The sequence below is a fragment of the Bufo gargarizans genome, chromosome 3 (assembly GCF_014858855.1).
Source record: "Bufo gargarizans isolate SCDJY-AF-19 chromosome 3, ASM1485885v1, whole genome shotgun sequence".
Classification (NCBI taxonomy): Eukaryota; Metazoa; Chordata; class Amphibia; order Anura; family Bufonidae; genus Bufo; species Bufo gargarizans.
Genome location: NC_058082.1, coordinates 602,916,896 through 602,943,177, shown reverse-complemented (window position 1 = coordinate 602,943,177; position 26,282 = coordinate 602,916,896). Strand labels below are relative to the sequence as shown.

Genomic DNA, 26,282 nt, shown 5'->3' with positions numbered 1-26,282 from the left:
TTCTGTCTTGCATAACGGGACCCAGGCGGATCTGTTATGCTTTCCCATAGACCTCTATTAGGATGGAAAGCAAGCTTCCATTTTGCATTCTGTCTGGGCATTCCGTTATTTTCCATTATAACCATGTTATAACGGAAAGCCGTAACGGAATCACTAACAATAGTGTGAACCCACCCTTACTGCCTGAGCAATAGATTTACTAGCTTGCTAGATCCTGCAATGGAAGTTATAATCCACTTGTCTGCCATGTACTGACTTCTGCTTGATTCCCAGATTTTGACTCACTGCTGCCTGACCTGACAAATGCCTGATCACCATAATGACTCTGAGCCGCCTGCCCATAAATGTTTATGGATTTGCATGAACTCTGACTGCCCTGCCCTGTTACTGAATACAAGTTTTGCCTGATCCCTTGGTGTCTCCTTACCACCAGGGGTCAGCTGTCAACCACACAGGGACCACATCAGGAGGTAGCAACCTTGGGGTGTCTCTGAAGTCCAGATCTCAGTGTAGGGGTTAAAAGACACATACCAGGGGACTGCCAGGATAACTCTCTTAGGTTTAGCCCAAAGTCAAACAGGTTGGTTAACACAGTGGTTCCACACCCACTGATTGTTACGTGTTAGCCAGGTCCTATGGCTTTGTATATAGCTGTGTTTGCTGGTACTTTTCTATGTAAAAATGCATCTCACAGAATAAGCTGCATACATAGAGACAAGAGTCATCCTAAAGTTTTTATTATATGAGTAGATCATCCAGGTGATTGTCGAGAAGGAAGCGTTAGTTCCTGGCAATCACCTGCTCGTCAGTGGAGGAGACCGCTGCTATTACATGCATCAATCTCCTCCACTGTATGGGGAGGAGCGATCACTAATGCCATCTCTCGTTCCCATATTGAATCATTATTTGCCTGCGGAAGACCGTGATTACACGCAACGATCTGACACCCGCAACTGTGACTAATCGGCAGCAGTATTACACTGCCAGATCATCGCTAACGAGGGTTCATACAAATGCTTGTTAGAGATGATCTGTACAATTATCTACACGTTTAATATTAGCTTAAGGGCTCTTTCACACGAGCGGATGCCATGCGGGTAATCCGCTGCATGAAAGAGAGCCAAGCCGCGCTCTGGACAGCAGAGACACGGAGAATTAACATGATTGATAATGCTCTGTGCCTCTCTGAGATAAAGTTGTCACTGTGATTTTGTAGTAAAAAGATTACAGAGAGGCAAAGAACATTATCAATCATGTTAATTCTCCGTGTCTCTGCTGTCCGGAACGGAGCTTGGCTCTCTTTCAGGCAGCGGATTACCCGCATGGCATCCGCTCGTGTGAAACAGCCCTAAGGCCTCTTTCACACGGGCGTCAATTTTTTTGCCCGGATAAGAGGCGGGTGCGTTGCGGGAAAATGCGCGATTTTTTCGTGCGAGTGCAAAACATTGTAATGCGTTTTGCACTCGCGTGAGAAAAATCGCGCATGTTTGGTACCCAAACCCAAACTTCTTCACAGAAGTTCGGGCTTGGGATTGATGTTCTGAAGATTGTATTATTTCCCCTTATAACATGGTTATAAGGGAAAATAATAGCATTCTGAATACAGAATGCATAGAATAATAGTGCTGGAGGGGTTAAAAAAAATAAAAAAGTTAACTCACCTTCTCCTCTTGATCGCGTAGTTCCCGGTCTCTTCTTTACTAGCTGTGGGCTAAATGACCTGTGGTGACGTCAGATCACATGCTCCAATCACATGGTCCATCACCGTGGTGATGGAGCATGTGATCTGACGTCATCAAAGGTCCTTTACCTGTATTTAATGCTCACTACAGGTCCTTTTCAACAAAGGCTACAGAAAGAGATGCCGGGCTTCGCGATCAAGTGGACTAAGGTGAGTTAAATTATTATTATTATTATTTTTAACCCCTCCAGCGCTATTGTACTATGCATTCTGTATTCAGAATGCTATTATTTTCCCTTATAACCATATTATAAGGGAAAATAATAATGATCGGGTCTCCATCCCGATCGTCTCCTAGCAACCGTGCGTGAAAATCGCACCGCATCCGCACTTGCTTGCGGATGCTATGCGATTTTAACGCACCCCATTCACTTCTATGGGGCCTGCGTCGTGTGAAAATCGCACACTCAACGCACAAGTGATGCGTGAAAATCACTGCTCATGTGCACAGCCCCATAGAAATGAATGGGTCAGGATTCAGTGCGGGTGCAATGCGTTCACCGCACGCATCGCACCCGCACGGGAAACTCGCCCGTGTGAAAGGGGCCTAAGAGTTGCACACAGCAGTACGAACAAGTCGTTTTATCAGTCACCATCTTTGGAATCTGCTTTCAACAGAGGTAACTTTTACCAGACTAATAGTCCCAGGTTGCTAAAAAAAGAAACTGTTCTGTTAATTAAAGAAGATCCATCACTGCATAGATCTCTTTTAATAGCATCTACCAAATCGTCCATGACATTTTGATGAAATTCTGGAACAGGGCTACATTATGTATGTAAATAGGACTCTAGCCCAGAGTGATCAGTGAGATTTAGGGCTCATGCACACGACCTTTGTTGTTTTGTGGTCTGTTTTTCATGGATCTGTTGTTCCGTATCTGAGTTTTTTTCTCCGATTTAAGTCCTATTCCATTCCTTTATTCCACAAAACATATCCCTATGGTTTCTGTATGCGATCCATTTTTGCGGATCGGAAACAGAAAAAGTAACTTATTAATCACCAAACACATGAGCAATATGGGCTGGGCATAGCATTTCTACAGTATGATCCGCAAAATACGGATGACATACGGATGTGTTCCGTGTGCATTCCGTATTTTTTGCGGACCCATTGACTTGAATGGGGCCTCGGACCATGATTTGCAATAAGAGGACATGCACTACTTTTTTTGCGGAACGAAAATATGGAAATACGGAAACGGAATGCACACGGAGTACCTTCCGTTGTTTTTGCGGATCCATTGAAGTGAATGTTTCCGCATACGGTCCGCAAAAATTAATTAATAAATGAATCAGCATAGACTTTTGGACCAAAAGTAACAAAAAAATAACTCAGTCGATGGGTGATTAGGGCCCTGGGCTGCCTTCCTGCTGGCGCCCCCTGCCACAACATGTATACGATCACCACAACATTTCCGTGTTAACTTTGACATCTTGGTGTTACCATTCCCCTTGTCAAAGAGCTCACAGTATCATACTGTGTAGGGACACATCTTTTTTACAAGGGGAATGATAATGTCTAGTTGTCTATTAGGCCTGGGTAAACAGAGACTTCCTGTATACTTTTTATTGAATACAAATATTTAGAAATCAAACATGTCAGGCGAATTAACTTCTCCTCTATAAACTCAGTGGCTCACATGTGACATCTTCTCTGATTGTATTTTTCTTCTCTGGAGCCTCCTCACTGCTCTGCCCTCAGGACCTGCACACATGTGGTCATGTGATCTGACCTGTGTAGGTCCTTCACACGTTTGTGCAAGGGATCACTGTGCTAAGCAATTTTGTCACATTTGTGTGCATCAAATCTTTGGGCATTTGTTAGAATCCCCTTCTGAATCCCCTTCACAATACTTCTTTGGAAAGGTGTGTAGCTCTATACCAAAGAAATAAAATGGCCTCCTGGTTGCCATCTGTAGGTAAGTAAATTTACAACCCCTTAAAAAGTCTTGAAATATGATTCTAGTTAAAGAGGTTATCCCATGAATAAGGTAAAAAAAAATCAGACATCATGTAGTACATGACAGTCTCCTTCTAATAAACATAGAACCAGCCCTGTACTTCACATGTATCCAGAGTTCTCCCCATTCATTGCTCGATTTATATCAAGCTGACAGCCCAAAGGGGAGTGTCTCTTCTGCTGCAGCTCAGGAGGCGTGTCTCAGCTCTCCCTATCACAGCTCAGAGGGTGTGTCTCAGCTCTCCCTATCACAGCTCAGGAGGCAGTTGAAGGATGAAGCTGAGCATGTGCGGCCTTCTCAGTGAGCAGGTCAAAGAAATAAGAAACAGCAGGTGGCGCTATACAGATACATTTTATTGAATAACTCTGTGGATATACATACTTTTTAATTACATGCAATTACAAAAGTATTCAGATCTAGTTGCTGGTTTAAAAACTTTAGAATATTTTTTGTGGGACGACCCCCGTAACATCAATATCAGACACTGTATCTGTTTCATTCACATTGTATATAATACCGTGATGGTACATTCACATATGCGGTTGCCAGATCCTGCAGATAGGAGATAACTTGTACATACCGGAATAGCCCTTTAACTCTCAAAGGGTGTTCATGGGTCAACGGCTTCCAGCAATATTTAACCCATTAACACTCATTCATTTTAATAATACTTGTTAAAAATTGAATCAATTACGGACAACACTTACTGAGAGTAAACTCAGATAGTCTGTCACCAACCGCACCGAGACAAAAAAGAAGAGACTAGGGGATGAGGGAATGATATCCCTATTCTCTCACCCTGGTCTTACTCAGCCCAGGGACACCCCCTGATGGTGGGGACTCCCTGTCCTCGAAACTAGACTGGACTATCCCTGGCCTGACCCTCATCAACTGATATTACTGGATAAAGGGGTTAATAATAAATTCTATAGGTGCTGTATGGTAGACAGTTAAACAAAGATACATACAATATTGACGACAAAGACACACATAAAAAAGACCCTGTTAATAAAGGGGTCTATTAATAGACTGTGTATACAACCCTTGGACTGCTAATTATAGCCAGTTAGGTACACCGTACATTATACAGATAACACTCCAAGACACACAAAATTACCCTGTTGATGAAAAAGGGTCTACAATTAGAATAATACCCCGACGCGTTTCCCCCACGTTGTGGGATCATCACCGGGTAGGTATAACTAAAATTATCTAGACTCCATCTGATGATGTCCTAGTGACGCATACAGTACACCAATCGGTGGATGTCCTTGAATACAATGATTCCTGATCATGACATGTATATCCACCTATAGATACATAGTGCACTGTTAGTGAATGCAACGATTCCCAGCAATCACTCTTGCATGATCCTATTCAGATAAATCTGATAAATAGAAGATATTAAGGGGAGGGGGGCGCTACGGCATGATGTCACATATAATCACAGACAAAGATGCATGAATGGACTTATATTAGGGTCCAAGGTCAGTTTAGGTCGATTTCTGTATAGGTACAATAACAGGCCCAGCTCCAAACCTCAGCACGTATATCAGTTGGCCTCATGCCAAATACACCTGGCAGTTAGTTGTCCATGTGGTGAGATAACCGCCCCCCTCTTGTCAGAGGACCACCAGGTGTTCATGGGTCACATGCCACACTTGAGGCAAACCAGTAAATTAGCCCTGTTTTTGGATGAAAGTAGAGTGTATAAGAAATAATGGTGGTGAAATTGTCATACAATAAATAATATATTATTTTAAGATCAAACCCACATAACATAGTGTGACCAGAGACATCTAAACAGGTGGTCACAAGTGCATTAAAACAAGTCAATTAGATCAACTTACAGTGGACCTTTCACCACTCCTGACATACCTGATTAATAGCTACATGCACCCCCCATGTAATACCAATTCTGGAGCCTCTACTCTTATGGCTCTATGTTGTACCATTCCTTTATTATTTCTACTAGAATTAATTAATGGATTGCTAGCAGTCTGCAATAAGGGTACAGAGGGGATCTACCAGTTGGGGGTATGTACCTGCACAGTCTGACTCTATCCAGTCAGCGCTGCCATTGTCAGACTGTACAGGTACACCCCCCCCCCCCCCAACTGGTTAACACCCCTCTGTGCCCTTACTGCAATTCATTCGTAACTTCTCACAGGAATAATAAAGGAATGGCACAACATAGAGTCATAAGAGTAGAGGTTCCAGAATTGTTATTACATGGGGAATGCATGAAGCTATGAAAACAGGTATGTCAGGAGCGGTGACAGGTCCTCTTTAAGTTGATCTAATTGACTTGTTTTAATGCACTTTGTCTGGTGACCACCTGTTTAGATGTCTCTGGTCACACTATGTTATGTGGGTTTGATCTTAAAATAATATATTATTATTTATTGTACGACTATTCCACCACCATTATTTCTTATACACTACTTTCATCCAGAGACAGGGCTACATAGTTGTGTCTTTTTTTTAAAGTGTTTTTGGGGTGGCGTTTTCAGTCTCATAAAGTTTTTTCTGACTTTTTTTTGTAGTCTACGGAAAAATGACCTGAAAAAACGTCCAACTTAGACAATGCTGTAAGGGTCCATTCACACGTCCGTTTTTTCTTTCCTGATCTGTTCCGTTTTTTCAGGAACAGATCAGGACCAGATCTGGACCCATTCATTTTCAATGGGTCCTGGAAAAAAATCGGACAGTTCCGCATGTCCGTTTAAATATAAAACATGTCCTATTCTTGTCCTGAAAAATCGGATCCTGGTACAATACAAAGTCAATGGATCCGCAAAAAACGGATGACATTCGGATGTCATTCCGTATGTCATCCGTTTTTTGCGGATTCCGTTCCTGGAAACACATAACAAATATTTTTTTTTTTTATTTTTTTTCAATTTTTTTTCAAAGAAATCCAAACAACTTTATTTGATTATTGAAATGTATACATGTTTCCGTTTTTTGCGGATCCGCAAAAAACGGATGACATACGGAAACATTTTCAGGAACAACGGATCCGCAAAAAACGGACCGTTTTTCAGGATGAAAAAAAACAGGACGTGTGAATGGACCCTAACAGAGAGCAAAAAACCCAAAGAAACTGTCTTAATGCCACTACTGGGTTTGTAGGATGTTTTATAATTTCATATTGCCTGGACAGCATATAACATCTCCCTGCAATGTTTTTTGCTTAAAAAAAAAACTAAAACAAAATGAATGTTTAAAAAACAAAAAACAAAACAAAACATGCATTGTGTAACCAACTCTAATCAATTCAAATGTGTATCCTGGGTTTTACACAGGGGGTTCTTGATCACTAGAAACCACTGTAACCATCTGGTGATGCTTTCATCTGTTGAAAAAAAAATTCTAATAAAGAAACATGCAATTTTTTTCTGATGTAGGTTTCACAATTGCATTTTATTGCTCATAAAACGCAATAAAAACGTCTGGCGTAAACCCAGCCTTAAACACTAGGATTCTCCCCTTCCCTCCTTCTAAATGTCCCGTTAAAGAATAAAAGATGTTCCAGGACTTACCGTATATATTGATGATCTACCTTCAAACTGTATAGTTATCAGTGACGGTGATAGGTGATTGTGATGATGCAGGTTTTTGGACCCCCCACCAGTCTGATATTGATGACCTATCCTGATTCATCAATACCTAAGTACTATGAAGCCCCTTTAATATTTATTGGTGTTAATGGTTTCTGAGTAGGAGATCACACCTCCTACAGACGATATAGGTCTCAATAAAAGCAGAGCAGTACAGGAGAAATAAATGGTGCAAAGTGTTTTCTTCAAGGATTTTTTTTTTCTAGAACACAATTTGTGCCGCCTTGATAATTCACAATAGAATCAAATGCATCATTACAAGAAGCAGCCAGATATGTCAAATCATTTCATCTTAAGTGATTATTAACAGTTAGTTACAATGCGGAGACAGAATTGTCTGGCCCTGCCTGAACAGAGGGATTTAACCACCTCCGGACCGCCTAACGCACATGTGCGTTCCGGAGGTGGCAGGCTGGCGCACAGTCACGCATATATGCGTCATCTCGCGAGACGCGAGATTTCCTGTGAGCGCGCGCACACAGGCGCGCGCGCTCACAGGAACGGAAGTTAAGCGAGTGGATCTGCAGCATGCCAGCGGCGATCGTTCGCTGGCAGGCTGGAGATCCGAATTTTTTAACCCCTAACAGGTATATTAGACGCTGTTTTCATAACAGCGTCTAATATACCTCCTACCTGGTCCTCTGGTGGTCCCTTTTGTTAGGATCGACCACCAGAGGACTCAGGTAGGTCAGTACAGTCGCACCAAACACCACACTACACTACACTACACTACACCCCCCCCCCGTCACTTATTAACCCCTTATAAACCCCTGATCACCCATGATCACCCCATATAAACTACCTGATCACCCCCCTGTCATTGATCACCGCCCTGTCATTGATCACCCCCCTGTCAGGCTCCGTTCAGACGTCCGTATGATTTTTACGGATCCACGGATACATGGATCGGATCCGCAAAACGCATACGGACGTCTAAATGGAGCCTTAAAGGGGGGTGATCAATGACAGGCGGGTGATCACCCATATACACTCCCTGATCACCCCCTGTCATTGATCACCCCCCTGTCATTGATCACCCCCCTGTAAGGCTCTATTCAGACGTCCGCATGATCTTTACGGATCCATGGATACATGGATTGGATCCGCAAAACGCATACGGACGTCTAAATGGAGCCTTACAGGGGGGTGATCAATGACAGGCGGGTGATCACCCATATACACTCCCTGATCACCCCCTGTCATTGATCACCCCCCTGTCATTGATCACCCCCCTGTAAGGCTCCATTCAGACGTCCGCATGATTTTTACGGATCCATGGATACATGGATCGGATCCGCAAAACACATGCGGACGTCTGAATGGAGCCTTACAGGGGGTGATCAATGACAGGCGGGTGATCACCCATATACACTCCGTGATCACCCCCCTGTAAGGCTCCATTCAGACGTCCGCATGTGTTTTGTGGATCCGATCCATGTATCCATGGATCCGTAAAAAATCATGCGGATGTCTGAATGGAGCCTTACAGGGGGGGTGATCAGTGACAGGGGGGTGATCACCCTGATCACCCTGATCACCCCCTGTCATTGATAACCCCCCTGTAAGGCTCCATTCAGACGTCCGCATGTGTTTTGTGGATCCTATCCATGTATCCATGGATCCGTAAAAAATCATGCGGATGTCTGAATGGAGCCTTACAGGGGGGGTGATCAGTGACAGGGGGGTGATCACCCTGATCACCCTGATCACCCCCTGTCATTGATAACCCCCCTGTAAGGCTCCATTCAGACGTCCGCATGTGTTTTGTGGATCCGATCCATGTATCCATGGATCCGTAAAAAATCATGCGGATGTCTGAATGGAGCCTTACAGGGGGGGTGATCAGTGACAGGGGGTGATCACCCTGATCACCCTGATCACCCCATGTCATTGATAACCCCCCTGTAAGGCTCCATTCAGACGTCCGCATGTGTTTTGTGGATCCGATCCATGTATCCATGGATCCGTAAAAAATCATGCGGATGTCTGAATAGAGCCTTACAGGGGGGTGATCAGTGACAGGGGGGTGATCACCCTGATCACCCCCTGTCATTGATAACCCCCCTGTAAGGCTCCATTCAGACGTCCGCATGTGTTTTGTGGATCCGATCCATGTATCCATGGATCCGTAAAAAATCATGCGGATGTCTGAATGGAGCCTTACAGGGGGGGTGATCAGTGACAGGGGGGTGATCACCCTGATCACCCTGATCACCCCCTGTCATTGATAACCCCCCTGTAAGGCTCCATTCAGACGTCCGCATGTGTTTTGTGGATCCGATCCATGTATCCATGGATCCGTAAAAAATCATGCGGATGTCTGAATGGAGCCTTACAGGGGGGGTGATCAGTGACAGGGGGGTGATCACCCTGATCACCCCCTGTCATTGATAACCCCCCTGTAAGGCTCCATTCAGACGTCCGCATGTGTTTTGTGGATCCGATCCATGTATCCATGGATCCGTAAAAAATCATGCGGATGTCTGAATGGAGCCTTACAGGGGGGGTGATCAGTGACAGGGGGGTGATCACCCTGATCACCCCCTGTCATTGATAACCCCCCTGTAAGGCTCCATTCAGACGTCCGCATGTGTTTTGCGGATCCGATCCATGGATCCGTAAAAATTATACGGACGTCTGAATGGAGCCTTACTAGGGGCGTGATCAATGACAGGGGGGTGATCCGGGAGTCTATATGGGTGATTACCCCCCTGTCATTGATCACCCCCCTGTCATTGATCACCCCCCTGTCATTGATCACCCCCCCTGTCATTGATCACCCCCCCCTGTAAGGCTCCATTCAGACATTTTTTTTGGCACAAGTTAGCAGAAATTTTTTGTTTGTTTTTGTTTTTGTTTTTTCTTACTAAGTCTCATATTCTACTAACTTGTGTCAAAAAATAAAATCTCCCATGAACTCACCATACCCCTCACGGAATCCAAATGCGTAAACATTTTTAGACATTTATATTCCAGACTTCTTCTCACGCTTTAGGGCCCCTAAAAAGCCAGGGCAGTATAAATACCCCACATGTGACCCCATTTCGGAAAGAAGACACCCCAAGGTATTCCGTGAGGGGCATATTGAGTCCATGAAAGATTTAAATTTTTGTCCTAAGTTAGCGGAAAGTGAGACTTTGTGAGAAAAAAACCAAAAAAATCTATTTCCGCTAACTTATGCAAAAAATAAAAAATTTCTAGGAACTCGCTAGGCCCCTCATTGAATACCTTGGGGTGTCTTCTTTCCAAAGTGGGGTCACATGTGGGGTATTTATACTGCCCTGGCTTTTTAGGGGCCCGAAAGTGTGAGAAGTCTGGGATCCAAATGTCTAAAAATGCCCTCCTAAAAGGAATTTGGGCCCCTTTGCGCATCTAGGCTGCAAAAAAGTGTCACACATCTGGTATCGCCGTACTCAGGAGAAGTTGGGGAATGTGTTTTGGGGTGTCATTTTACATATACCCATGCTGGGTGAGAAAAATATCTTGGTCAAATGCCAACTTTGTATAAAAAAATAGGAAAAGTTGTCTTTTGCCAAGATATTTCTCTCACCCAGCATGGGTATATGTAAAATGGCACCCCAAAACACATTCCCCAACTTCTCCTGAGTACGGCGATACCAGATGTGTGACACTTTTTTGCAGCCAAGGTGGGCAAAGGGGAACATATTCCAAAGTGCACCTTTCGGATTTCACCGGCCATTTTTTACAGATTTTGATTGCAAGGTACTTCTTACACATTTGGGCCCCTAAATTGCCAGGGCAGTATAACTACGCCACAAGTGACCCCATTTTGGAAAGAAGACACCCCAAGGTATTCCGTGAGGGGCACGGCGAGTTCCTAGAATTTTTTATTTTTTGTCACAAGTTAGCGGAAAATGATGATTTTTCTTTTTTTTTCTTTTTTCCTTACAAAGTCTCATATTCCACTAACTTGCGACAAAAAAAAAAAAATTCTAGGAACTCGCCATGCCCCTCACAGAATACCTTGGGGTGTCTTCTTTCCAAAATGGGGTCACTTGTGGCGTAGTTATACTGCCCTGGCAATTTAGGGGCCCAAATGTGTGAGAAGAACTTTGCAATCAAAATGTGTAAAAAATGACCGGTGAAATCCAAAAGGTGCACTTTGGAATATGTGCCCCTTTGCCCACCTTGGCAGCAAAAAAGTGTCACACATATGGTATCGCCGTACTCAGGAGAAGTTGGGGAATGTGTTTTGGGGTGTCATTTTACATATACCCATGCTGGGTGAGAAAAATATCTTGGTCAAATGCCAACTTTGTATAAAAAAATGGGAAAAGTTGTCTTTTGCCAAGATATTTCTCTCATCCAGCATGGGTATATGTAAAATGACACCCCAAAACACATTCCCCAACTTCTCCTGAGTACGGCGATACCAGATGTGTTACACTTTTTTGCTGCCAAGGTGGGCAAAGGGGCACATATTCCAAAGTGCACCTTTCAGATTTTGCAGGCCATTTTTTACACATTTTGATTGCAAAGTACTTCTCACACATTTGGGCCCCTAAATTGCCAGGGCAGTATAACTACGCCACAAGTGACCCCATTTTGGAAAGAAGACACCCCAAGGTATTCCGTGAGGGGCATGGCGAGTTCCTAAATTTTTTTATTTTTTGTCGCAAGTTAGTGGAATATGAGACTTTGTAAGGAAAAAAGAGAAAGAAAAAAAATCATCATTTTCCGCTAACTTGTGACAAAAAATAAAAAATTCTAGGAACTCGCCATGCCCCTCACGGAATACCTTGGGGTGTCTTCTTTCCAAAATGGGGTCACTTGTGGCGTAGTTATACTGCCCTGGCAATTTAGGGGCCCAAATGTGTGAGAAGTACCTTGCAATCAAAATCTGTAAAAAATGGCCTGCAAAATCTGAAAGGTGCACTTTGGAATATGTGCCCCTTTGCCCACCTTGGCAGCAAAAAAGTGTGACACATCTGGTATCGCCGTACTCAGGAGAAGTTGGGGAATGTGTTTTGGGGTGTCATTTTACATATACCCATGCTGGATGAGAGAAATATCTTGGCAAAAGACAACTTTTCCCATTTTTTTATACAAAGTTGGCATTTGACCAAGATATTTTTCTCACCCAGCATGGGTATATGTAAAATGACACCCCAAAACACATTCCCCAACTTCTCCTGAGTACGGCGATACCAGATGTGTGACACTTTTTTGCTGCCAAGGTGGGCAAAGGGGCACATATTCCAAAGTGCACCTTTTGGATTTCACCGGTCATTTTTTACACATTTTGATTGCAAAGTTCTTCTCACACATTTGGGCCCCTAAATTGCCAGGGCAGTATAACTACCCCACAAGTGACCCCATTTTGGAAAGAAGACACCCCAAGGTATTCCGTGAGGGGCATGGCGAGTTCCTAGAATTTTTTATTTTTTGTCGCAAGTTAGTGGAATATGAGACTTTGTAAGAAAAAAAAAAAGAAAAAATCATCATCATTTTCCGCTAACTTGTGACAAAAAATAAAAAGTTCTATGAACTCACTATGCCCATCAGCGAATACCTTAGGGTGTCTACTTTCCGAAATGGGGTCATTTGTGGGGGTTTTCTACTGTTTGGGCATTGTAGAACCTCAGGAATCATGACAGGTGCTCAGAAAGTCAGAGCTGTTTCAAAAAGCGGAAATTCACATTTTTGTACCATAGTTTGTAAATGCTATAACTTTTACCCAAACCATTTTTTTTTGCCCAAACATTTTTTTTTTATCAAAGACATGTAGAACAATAAATTTGGCGAAAAATTTATATATGGATGTCGTTTTTTTTGCAAAATTTTACAGCTGAAAGTGAAAAATGTCATTTTTTTGCAAAAAAATCGTTACATTTTGATTAATAACAAAAAAAGTAAAAATGTCAGCAGCAATAAAATACCACCAAATGAAAGCTCCATTAGTGAGAAGAAAAGGAGGTAAAATTCATTTGGGTGGTAAGTTGCATGACCGAGCGATAAACGGTGAAAGTAGTGTAGTGCCGAAGTGTAAAAAGTGCTCTGGTCATGAAGGGGGTTTCACCTAGCGGGGCTGAAGTGGTTAAACTCCATCACACTATAGATATATATAATATATAGCTGTAAATGTTAAATTGTGCTAGATAAAGCAGTTCATAAAGCATGTATGCAGATAGCTAATGTGCATTGCCTGAAACGTACACAGATTATTACTATTTCTAGATGAGCATATAAATGGATAAGTAACCCAATTTCTACAAGAAAATCTAGTGCAGGTTCCCAGATTGCAAACATGTCTCAGCAAGAGTAGAGGTATTAATATTTTTCTACAATTTATTCAGCTTTTCTCACTTTGTAGATCAGTATTTTATACTATTTTTAATAGTGGCTAGCCATTATATATGTATCTCTTTATATATATATATTTCCATTTTTTTTCTTTTTTAAGCAGGGCAAAAAAATATTTAGGATCTATGAGAAAAAAAAAACACACCAGACTGTGAGGGATAAAATAGCAAACCTACAACACCCTGTGAGTTCAGTAAAACACCCAGGACTATATTTCCGGAGCTGGCATTTTCTTGACTATTTTTTTTACAAAAAAATGCAGCAAAAACTCAACAATAACTACAGTACCCCTCAATAATGTATGACATTAGAATAAGGCCTCAAGCACACGTCCGTTGTGTGTATCCGCGGCCGTTGTTCCGTCTTCTGTTTTTTTTCCGCGGACCCATTGACTTTCAATGGGTCCGTGGAAAAATCGGAGAATGCACAGTTTGGCATCCGCGTCCGTGATCCGTGTTTCCAGTCCGTGAAAAAAATATGACCTGTCCTATTTTTTTCACGGACAATGGTTCACGGACCCATTCAAGTCAATGGGTCCGTGAAAAATCACGGCTGCACACAAGATTGTCATCCGCGTCCGTAATCCGTGTCCGTTTTTTCCTATTATTTCAAAGGCAAACTTGACTTAGATTTTTTTTTTCATTTTTCATGTCCGTGGATTTTCAAGACCCATGGAAGAAAAAACGGACACGGATCACGGAACAACGGAAACCGTTTTTGCAGACCGCAAAAAAAACATCCGTGTGCATAAGGCCTAAGGCTAGTTTCACACTAGCGCTAGTGATCCGGCAGGCTGTTTCAGCTGCACACAGCAGTTTTCTTCCGGCTGATTCTCGGCATATTTGTCAGAATGCGGTCCGATCTCTGCCAGGCGCATTATGGTTAATGGGGCCGGACAGAGACTTACAAACTTCCAGCAAAGCTGGAATGCGAAGAGATCCGGCAGGCTGTTTCGGCAGGGAAGGTTTGCATGAGCAAGGTTGTCATGAGCTGCCTGGCAGTCTGCATATGAAATGCTCCCACCATGGGATCCTCTACAAAGGGAGTTGTGGATGGGTCAGTCAGTATTCCTTCATAGGGTATGAAGTCCTTTTTATTGAGTCCATTGTGCCAGTGTTTTGTAGTAAAGGTGGCCATACACATTAGTCTAAAGTTGACTAACATGGAGGAGTACAAAATTGATCGTTGTCGTTTGAAATTTAACAACAATCTTTTTAGCCGACCAATAACAGACCATTGTCTTGTCTGAAAAGAAGTTGGCCATGTTTAAGATTTTCATTCCATAGTTGTACAAAAGATCTTTTTTTGAAAGAATGTTCCCGGCAAGATCTTTTGTCCATCGACCGGTTTCATTGAACATGTTGGGAAAGTTGAACATCTGTAACAGCCAATATGGACTAAATTGGCCGTGTATGTGAAAGGAACCTGCACCAGATGATACAGTTTCTTCAACTGATGTTCAACCATGTAATGTGTATGACCAGCTTTAGAACATCTGTTCAAGATCATTGTAAATGGTTTGCTTGTAAGTGCATGATAAACATAAGGCACAAGAAAAGTTTTAGAGATGAGTATGGAAAATCATGATAAAGAGGGCAGTAGCCATATGTATACTGTAAGGCCTCTTTCACATGGTCGCCCCGGATTTTCTCCAGATGCGTCATGTGTGCATTGTGGAAAAACCACGCGAGTAGGCACGCAATTGCAGTCAGTTTTGTTGTTCAGATTTTTCTGCGCAAGTACAATGTGTTTTGCACACGCGTGAGAAAAAACTGAATGTGGTACCCAGACCCGAACCCGGATTTCTTCACTTAAGTTCGAGTTTGGGTTAGGTGTTCTATTTATTTTATTATTTTCCCTTATAACATGGTTATAAGGGAAAATAATAGCATTTTTAGTACAGAATGCTTAGTAAAATGTTGCTTGAGGGGTTAAATTTTTTTTTTTAAATAACTCACCTCACCCTCTTCTTCGCGCAGCCGGCATCGTCTTCTTTCTACTTCTTTCAGGAGCTGCAAAAGGACCTTTGATGATGTAATCGCACTCGCCACGTGGTGAGCGCGGTGATGTCAGCGCTGGTCCTGCTGAATGAAGATAGAAGGATCTTCATTCAGCAGGACCTGCGCTGACATCATTACGTCATCAAAGGTCCCTTTGCAGGTCCTGAAAGAAAAAGGAGAAAGGCGACGATGCCGGCTGCGCGAACAAGAGGATAAGATTAGTTCTTTTTTTTATTTTTTTTAACCCCTCAAGCAACATTTTACTAAGCATTCTGTATTAAGAATGCTATTATTTTCCCTTATAACCATGTTATAAGGGAAAATAATAAAATGAATAGAACACCTAACCCAAATCGGAACTCTTTCACAGGAAATCTGGTCAGAATAAAGGGGGTGGCCTTCTCAAAAGTGGTGGCCATTTAGAGAAGTTTCACTGTAGCAGAAGAGAAGTAATGGGGTCATTTATCATATTGTTGTAAAGTAGAACTGGCTTAGTTGCCCATAGCAACCAATCAGATTCCACCTTTCATTTTTGACTGCTTGGGAAAATGAAAGGTGGAGTCTGGTTGCTATGGGCAACTAAGCCAGTTCTACTTTACACCAGTTTGACGAATGACCCCATAAGTCTTTAAACGGTTGTAAAGTAGCAAGCATTGATGACTAAAGTTACAGATGAAAGTGGTCACACTCTGGCCCTGTGCAGTGACCAGGCCGCAGGGGAGTGTATGTGAATGAGTGACCAGATGGGTGTAGCAGTTGTACTCTGAAGCTTCCGGGGCCAGAGTGCAGAGATGGGAAGGACGCACCTTTCTTCCCACACACTCGGGTACTTCTCCTGCCTGATGGTGGTTGAGGCGCTCTTGGTGTTGATGGTTTTATCGTGCAAGGCAGGGTCCCGGTTGTTGTGACACCAGCACCTTTTCAGTGCAAAAGAAGAACAGAAAGCAATGATGACACCAGCTTCCCTGTGCTTACGGAAGCAGTTTGTAAATAGCTCATACAGGCACTGTGCACTTCGGATTCAGTCTTTACAGCCAACGTACACAATCCACGAGGTTATATATGGGAGCCTAGTTTCTATAATCTTTTCTTTCTCGGCCTACAATAATGAATATTTACTATCTCTGGATATTTATGTATATTCACAGTATGCTTAGGGAATTTCAGTCTCTGACCGAACAGAGGCGCCATTATATCCTTTAGCTGTGATGGGCAGCCTGTGGCTTAAATTGTTCCTAGAGCATGCAGAGGAGGCTATAGCCAGGGTGTCTAACAAAGTAATCTTCAATCCTCTTTGAGACCACTAAACATTCTGTACATTTTCTTCCTCAGGCTGGTACTTTGCTGCTCTTGTAGTCTATAGAGGAGTTGGATCTCACCTACGGGATCTGCTCCTTGCTGCTCTAGGTGTTTACTTCCTTGCAGCTAACTGTAGACTTCCTCTATTTCCTCCTGGAGAGGAAGGGTGAAGTCATCCCTGCCTAGCCACTTGGGACCTATATATATAGTTGCAAGAAAAAGTATGTGAACCCTTTGGAATGATATGGATTTCTGCACAAATTGGTCATAAAATGTGATCTGATCTTTATGTAAGACACAACAATAGACAATCACAGTCTGCTTACACTAATAACACACAAAGAATTAAATGTTACCATGTTTTTATTGAACACACCATGTAAACATTCATCAGTGGAAGAAAACGACCTGGTAATTTACTTGCCTCTAAATACCATTATTTTTGGTGTTTGTCCTGCTGATGTTCAGCGCTCCTTGATGCTATGTATGACCTGATTATTTTGTATGACCTATGTTTCATTTCTTTCAGCTTCTGATATGGCAGCAGAACAAGGGCAAATTCTGGTCATAGCCACCGCTGCAGTTGGAGGATTTACTCTCTTGGTCATACTTACTCTGTTCTTCCTCATCACTGGCCGGTAAGACAAACATCTGCAGAATAGCGCTGTTTTAAAGGGGTTTTCCAGGACTAAGATACCAATAACGAGGTCAGGTCACCAATATCAGATACCTGCCACTGATTGGCTGCTACCTGCAGTCCAGGAAGACAGCTCTGTACACCATGTAGTGGCCATTCTCAGTACTGCAGCTCAGCATCCATCCACTTTAATGGTAGCTGAATTGCAGTAACACAGCACGCCTGTTACACACTGGACAGAACCTCCAGATCCATCTATTTTGTTGGTTCAGATGTTGGTGGCTGCTGAATACAGCTGATAGGTCGAGGCTCTAGGTATCAGACCCCCACAGATCTGATATTGATGACCTGTATGGATAGGATAGGTCATCGATATTATTGTCCTGTAAAACCACTTTAAGATTATGATAGACAGAGAAAGCACTGGGATTCATGCATAAACTCATTCATTTCTTTACTTCTCAGTTTTGGCATAAAAATGTAAAAAAAATTGTGACCATCAACAGGGGAATTAGTATGTTCCATAGAAAAGCAGCGATATCTGTCAAGGTTAGGGCTAGTCCATAACCTTGGCACTACATCACCCAAATATCACATTAAATGACAATTCTCAGGACTCTATCTTGGGCAGTTCCTCTACCAATCTTGTTAGAAGTTTATTAATAAATTGCTAGTGGGTGTTACCAGTAGATTTTGGGAGTGTGTCCCTGCACAGTGTAAGGCCTCTTGCACACAAATGTTTTTTTATTTCTCCGTTCACGGTCTGTTTTTTGTGTTCCGTATACGGACTGTATACAGAACCATTAATGTCAATGGATCCGCCCAAAAAATGGAAGGTACTCCGTATGCCTTCCGTTTCAGTATTTCTATTCCATTAAAAGATAGAACATGTCCTATTATTGTCCGCATAACGGACAAGGATACTACTGTTCTATTAGGGGCCAGATGTTCCATCCTGCAAAAAACTGAATGCACACGGATGTCATCCGTATTTTTTGCGGATCCGTTTTTTGCGGACCGCAAAATACTGAAAAAGACATACGGTCATGTGCAAGAGGCCTAAGGGCTCATGCACACAAATGCATTTTCTTTCCGTTTCCGTTCCTTTTTTTCTTGTGGACCACATGCGGAACCATTCATTTCAATGGGTCCGCAAAAAAAAAAAAAAGAAGAAAGCTACTCCATGTGCATTCCGTTTCTGTATGTCTGTTCCGCAAAAAAAATAGAACATGTCCCATTATTGTCCGCATGACGGACAAGGATAGGACTGTTCTATCAGGGGTCAGCTGTTCTTTTCCGCAAAATACAGAATGCACACGGACGTCATCCATATTTTTTGCGGATCCATGTTTTGCGGGCTGCAAAATACATACAGTCATGTGCATGAGCCCTTACACTGTCCAGTCACTGCTGGTAGTATAAGACTAGTAACATAGTTTATAAGACTGAAAAAAGACATCTGTCCATCCAGTTCGGCCTGTTATCCTGCAAGTTGATCCAGAGGAAGGCAAAAAAAAAACTGTGAGGTAGAAGCCAATTTTAGGGGGGAAAAAATCCTTCCCGACTCCAATCGGGCAATCAGAATAACTTCCTGGATCAACGACCCCTCTCTAGTAGCTATAGCCTGTAATATTATTACACTCCAGAAATACATCCAGGCCCCTCTTGAACCCTTTACTGTTCCAGGACACTCTCCCAACTGGTGGGAATTCATCATAAAATGTTAGTAGGAATAACAGAGGAAAGGCACAACATAGAGTTATATGAAAATTTGCTGCAGAATTCTGCAGAGCCAAAAAAAGACCGTTCTTAGAATGTGTTCGCTTAATACAACACCTTTTGTATCTTTTTTTAACAGTGCTGAAAAACTTTTCATATTATAAATTAATAAAACCCTGCTAAGCCTGCTGAAATGTGCTCAGTAACGGGAAAACATTTTAAAATCTATTTTAGAACTTTTCACATAAAGCAAAACATCTTGAAATATATGAAAAAAAATCTAAATGTTCTGAAATTGCAACACTGAAAATAAAAATGTATTAGTAGAAGCTCCTCTCCCCTCCACAAAACTGTGATTCCAGCTTTTCACTTGAATCCATAGATGTAAAAAGTTACAGGGTACAAAAATATGTTTTCCAAAAGTTTTTTTATTTTTTTATGTATTAAAACACAAGAAAAACAATATAAATGTAGCATTGCTGTAATCGTTCTGACAAGTAGAATGAAGGTTACAGGTCAATTTTACCACTTAGGCAACAGCGTAAAAAAGAAACCCATGCAGCTATGGTGAAATTGAGATATATATATTCCACCCCATTTGGAATTTTTTTTCTGGCTATGTAAATGGAAAAAATAAAAAAATTATGGCAGAGAGGAAAAAAATAAAATAAATCATAGGGTCAGGAAAAAGTTGCAGAGCGCAACATATGATCAAACTATTGGTGTAAAATAACACCCTGTGTTATGCCAAAACCATACCCCTTTTTACCCATGTAAACTTGGCCAGTGGTTTTCATTGGTAAAGGTGGAAACCCAACATACTGCTGACCGAGCTGCACTCTCATTAATATATACTCTCATTATCATGTCACTGCTGCAAAGTGAATGTCGCAGAAAATTTTTATTGTCACAATGTAAATATTTGCTTTGTATTCTGCTTTTCTGATATGTTTTCCAATATGTGTGCTCCATCCACTAGTGTGCTGGCCTGTTTGCATCACCTACAGTTCTATTGCTTTTGGCCCTGTCTAATTGGCTTGACCATGCCCTCTACTAGTTTGGCCCCACCTATAACCTGTGGCCACTTCTACGTTGTTTTTTCCAGGGCTTTTTCCACTTTGAGTTCCCAAATTGCCCCTGGTGAGGTTACCCATGCTATAACACTCAGAAAACATGATCGTGGCTGAGAAAGGGAAGGGGTGGGGAAAAGAGGATGTTGAACATGCATGATCTCTCCATTACAGGAACCACCAAGACAGTGTCCAATTTGGCCAGCCATTTAGAAGAAACAATAGGAAAAAAACATAAGGTTACAGACAAATATATCAAAAAAGGAGTTGTCAAATACTGTACAATAAAAATATTGGATGGATTCTTCATATGTTTAAATGGTATAGTGGAGAGTATAGAGAAATAAGCGTACTTTGAGGGAGGAAAAAGTATGGAAATAATAAAAGAGCAACCAAGACGCAGCCTAGGAACACTAGCTATGGAATGGGATTAGAGGAATAGAGTGAAAACCGTATGAGACACCAAGTTAGACTTGCTACATTCTAAGAATGCGGAAAACAATGGAAAAGTATTGGGAGCCTCAGTGGTCTTAGAAGGAATTAAAATTTTAAGAACAGGTGCATGGTTGCCCATAGACCCCACTTGTGGTGGAAAGATTCTGATTCCCCCTCTGGTAGGCCAACACTTTTTTATAGGTGAAGTTTTGAGAGACTATTGATCAGGGGAAGATTGGCCATACATGGAAATTTCCCGGTGGGCCGATGCTTAGGGGCCACCTGAGCCCTCCTCACGGCTGGCCAGTGAAAGTTTTTGGTTATGTATTTTGTGCTGCTGGCAGTATTTTGTGATGGACTGTGTTATTTAGCTCTGTTGGGTGGTATAATGTGCCACAATATGGTATTGTTGGATGGAAAGTGATTTCTGGGGAGAGGTATGTGTATTCTTAAAGGATCATTAACTGTTTGAAAATACTTTTGTTAGAGACATATCAAAAGATTAGATCGGTGGGGGCCTGTGCACTGAGAACATTACCTATACCTAGAATGAGGAGTGAGACGCAAGCGCATAGCACACACTCGCTCCTTAATACATAAGACGGGCTCCATAGAAGTCCATAGGCCTGTCTTGATTCCATGCTCCTCTGTGAGGACATATCAAAAGTTTTTTGAAAAGTCAGCAACACTTTAATATTTGGGAGAGACTGTTGTGGGTGTGTGAGAATGAGATTCACATCATCCACAAAGAGATTTTATCAGAATTAGGGCTATGAAATTATGCCTGATATTGAAGTGTCACTCCTAATTTTTTCTGCTAGGGGCTCCATGACAATGGGGGGAAACCCTGGTGTGTGCCATTCGTGATCTGAAAAGGCTTTGATTTAATGTTGTTGACTAGAACCAATGCGGAAGGACATGCATATAAAGTCTGGATTTCAGAAAGGATAGGGCCTGAGAAGCCAAGTGTTTAAGAGTTTTAGAGGCACTGTATTTTTCGCTTACTATAGCGCACTTTTTTCCACCAGAGTGGGAGGAAAAAGTCAATGCGTCTTTATTATAAAGCTAATGTGCTGAAAATCATGGTGGCCGGCACATTGTTTAAGTCAGCCTGGACTTTGAAGTGTGGAAAGTGTGGGGCAGGCAGCGGTATTGAAGCATTCAGTGATGCTGAATTCTGCCAGCCTGCATGTTGTTGCTCCATAACCGAGGAGAGAGGAGAGCCATTCTCCTTTTCCTCTACTGCTCTGCATGGTGCACTAATTGGTGGTGAGCACCGAGAAGAACTACTGCTCTGCTGCCTCTATCAATCAGCTTACTCCTGCCTGGCCACGCATGCCACTGCTAAAGGAAGGAAGGCAAGGAGTGAATGACACTAGCCCTCAGTGGACCGTCTTCCATAGTTCCTGGATGAGTGAAAGCCAGGACGTGAAGTGGGACATGAAGGCGAGCTCAAGGGCAGACCTGGACATTAAATGATTATAGCCCCATGCAGTACATGGTTATACTCTTAAGCAGGCATCCTCAAACTGCGGCCCTCCAGCTGTTGTAGAACTACAACTCCCACAATGCCCTGCTGTAGGCTGATACCTGTAGGCTGTTCGGGCATGCTGGGAGTTGTAGTTTTGCAACAGCTGGAGGGCCGCAGTTTGAGGATGCCTGCTCTTAAGCATGGGGGTTATAGTCACATTTAATATAAACACTCTTCGAGTTTGTACTGTAATTGGTTTTAGTGTTTATATTAAATGTGACTTTAACCTCCCTCAAACTTAAGTATACACCCGTGTACTACAGAACATGGGTGCATTCATATGGATGAGTGGGGTTATAGTCATATTTAATATGAATACTTTTACAATTACAGTACAGTCTCTGGACAGAATATGACTTTATGTACTGCAGGACCTTGATGCATTCTTAAGGATGGGGGGGGGGGTTATAGTCACATAACATAACAGTGCACCATCACAGATTCACCCATAACAGTGTGTCATCCACAGATCCCAGCATTAAAGTTTGTCATCCACAGATCACCCCATAACAGTGTGTCATCCACAGATCCTCCATAACAGTGAGTCATCCACAGATCTCCCATAACAGTGCGTCATCCAAAGATCACCATTGGTACAAAACCCACCAAACCCCACCAAACTCCACATCCAGCAAGAGGTGCAGAGATGACATTTACAGGGAGTTTGTTGCTTTTATTAGATTTATGAGGCTTCTGGTTCCATCTGGGGCCTGCCGGCCCTTCGTTAAGACGACTTGGTCGTTTTTGATGATTGAGGGGAGAAGAGAGAAGAGTCTACACGCTATCAGTTTTGCATGGATTTCAGGATTGACAGTAAGAAGCTAGAATATGAACCTTGCATAAATAGGGCACTAACAAGTCACTGACTATCTTAAAATATTCTCTATAAAAAATGTCTTGACCTGGGGATATTACCAGTTTCAGCGATCCTATGGCAGTGGAGCTCTCCAACTCCAATATAGTGTCACGGTACCTCCTGTGACAGAGGTTAGAAAATCTGAGAGACTGAGTGTTAACTGACAGTCTCTTGATTCTCAGTGTTGTTGCTTGGTAATGACCACACCTCTTGTCAGGTGCAGCTGTGGTCATTACTGCATTCCCTATTTAGTTTGGTCTCACACTTCATACCATGCGGTTGATATTCTCTGCTTGGATTTGGAAGAGTTAGTGTGTGGACCTTTCCTGTGTTCCTGCTCATCCATTTTCTTTAAGTTAAGTTGTACTGCTCTTTGTATTTGGTTGTTCCCCTGTGCTTGTTGTTACTAGGCCTCAGGGAGACGCTGATTCATTCACCTGGGAAGGAACCAGTAGTCTCATTCCCTTTCACTACTCCGATGGCATTTCAGGGCTCCTAGGGTCTAGGTTCTGGCGTATGTATTTTCCCACCTTCAGAGTCTATACATACTGACAGGAGTCAGGGCCAGGTTTAGGGGTTTCATAAGAGTTGACCTTTCCCCTCTCCCTAGCCTTGAGGCCTAGTTCTGTGTCCCTACCCTCCCCCTTATTTGTGACATTATCAACCCCCAAAAACTGCAATTTTTGTTCGGGTCAGTGCAGCTATGGATCCTATGTCTGCTCTGGTCGGACAGCTGCAGGCTCTGTCTTTGGAGGTAGCTGACCTCCGCACAACCGTCTTGTAGATCCAGAGACCACAGGTGGCTGATTCCGGTGGTGGGCTTCAGGCCTGCCCTGAACCTAAGGTTTCCCTCCCAGACAGATTTTCTGGGGGTAGCGACAATTTCATTCGGTTCAGGGAGTCGTGTAAATTGTACTTTAAGCTGCGTCAACATGTGGGTATGATCATTTCATTGCTTAAAGGTGACACACAGTCTTGGTTCTCTGCTGCCCAAATCACAGTCCCTCCAGTCGGTAGATGTATTATTTAGAGCCTTGGGTCTTATTTACAATGACCCGGATCTGATCTCTCAGGCCGAGACCAAATTACGTGGTTTACGGCAGGAAGAGCGCGGAGATCTATTGTTCTGAATTTAGGAGATGGTCTACGGATACAGAGTGTATCGATTCTGCTCTCCATAGCCAATTCTGTCAGGAGCTATCAGAGGCTGAAGGACGGGTTGGCCTTTCATGAAAATCCTTAGTCATTGATAAATGCCTGAGAGAGAGAGATCTAGGGTTCATCACCCTGAGGACTTACTGTCTAATAATGTGGCAGCTTCCTTTGACACTTGTGGTGGAGAGACACCTGTGGTTACGCCTTGTGACTAGCCTATGCAGTTAGGAGGAGCTATTCCTGGAACTGCTGGCAAGAGCTTCGGTCATATGAAGGGAGTCCTTTTTTGTTGTGGAAAGAATATATGTCCGTACGTTCTGCATCAAGGTGAAAAAAAAAAACATTTAATCCACAACTTACTATTGGTGGTGTGAGTGGGGAGCCAAAAAACATACTTTTGTCATTTACTGTTAGTACCCGATTTCTCCTGACGGCCGATGTGGCGCTAGACTTCAAAACTGTGGGAATTGAGGTGTTTAGTGACAGTGGGCAGGGGTTAACCTAGTTGATGGTCAGTTTGTTCGTATGCAGGGTTTGACAACAAGTGCATTAGACAAAAATATTTTGGTGTTTGCGGAATGCTCTACTCACTCAAAAAATTTTATCACAAATTGTGCAGGACATCCGTTTAAAAGTGGGTGATTTTCATCAAGAATCCATCTCGTGTTTTATGCTGGAGGGTCTGTCTGCTCCGTTGGTGCTAGGTTTACCATGGTTAAGTAAACATAATCCTACCATCGATTGGCAAGCGAGCCAGATTCTTGATTGGAGTGATTATTGCATAGACAACTATCTTAGCACATCGCTTTCTGTTGTAACCACTAAAGTTGTACCTTTGTTTATTTCTGATTTTGCTGATGTATTCTCTGAAAGTGGAGACCAGGTGTTACCCCCACATCGAGAGTATGATTGCCCTATCAGCCTTATTCCTGGAGCTAAGTTGCCCAAATCTCGGTTGCATAATCTTTCTGAACCCGAAAGAGCAGCCATTTGAGAGTATATCACCGAGAGTTTGACTAAGGGACATATTAGACCGTCCAAATGCCCAGTTGATGCAGGGTTTTTCTTTGTTAAGAAAAAGGACGGAACTCTTATGCCATGTCTGGATTTCCATGAGCTTAATCGTATCACTGACCCTTACCCCCTTCCTTTGATCCCAGATTTGTTCAATCAGATTGTCGGTGCCAAGGTGTGACGGTAACGTACACTACACACAGGGGGGAGGATAGTGACCACTGCGCTCCACCCTTACCCCTGGCCCTGCCTACTTGCCTCGCAAGTCCTAATGACAGGGGACAACTAGACAGCAGTCCCTAACTTAGGATACGTGCTGGAAAGACAGACAAGACAAATAACGGAATGTGAACGAACCAGGTCAATACCTAGAGAGCTACGCAGTACTAAGGAATGAGCAAAGAATGGTCAGGAAAGCCGAGGTCAAATGCCAGGAGAGAACTGAAGTACAACAGGAGTCCGCAAAGAATCGTCAGGTGGAAGCCGGGGTCGGGATACCAGGAGAGATGCGCAGTACAGGAGGAGCAGGCAGAGAATCGTCAGGGAACACAGGATCAGATAAGTATGCAGGAACAAAACAATCACCAGATGCCTAAAATTAACAGGCAACCTGTGGCCAGCAGGCTGCCTGTATTTATAGTGGGGAGTGAGGGTCATGTGACGTGGCCAGCGTCACATGACCGACAGACAGACAAATCGAGCACCGAGTGATCAGCTCGGTGCTCAAGGCAGACCTAGGAGCAGGGAGCCTCCCAGCTAGCAAAGCTGCTCTGGGAACAAGGCCAAACACAGATCCTTGCTCCCGAAGCTAAGCAGCAGGTCTGCGGCTGATGGGAGACTGAGAGCGCCTTTGGCGCCCCGTGACAGTAGCCCCCCTTTTACGAGGGGCCACCGGACCCAAGACTTCAGGCGATGGC

At 43.0% G+C, this 26,282-nt stretch overlaps 1 protein-coding gene across 1 annotated transcript in view; it reads left to right on the top strand.

Moving 5' to 3' along the window:
• EPHA6 (EPH receptor A6) overlaps positions 1-26,282 on the top strand; it is a 983,829-nt gene that overhangs the window by 701,290 nt on the left and 256,257 nt on the right. Inside the window, exon 8 of the mRNA XM_044284497.1 lies at positions 17,478-17,586. Coding sequence (XP_044140432.1) covers positions 17,478-17,586 — 109 coding nt within the window. The remainder of the gene's footprint in view (positions 1-17,477; positions 17,587-26,282) is intronic.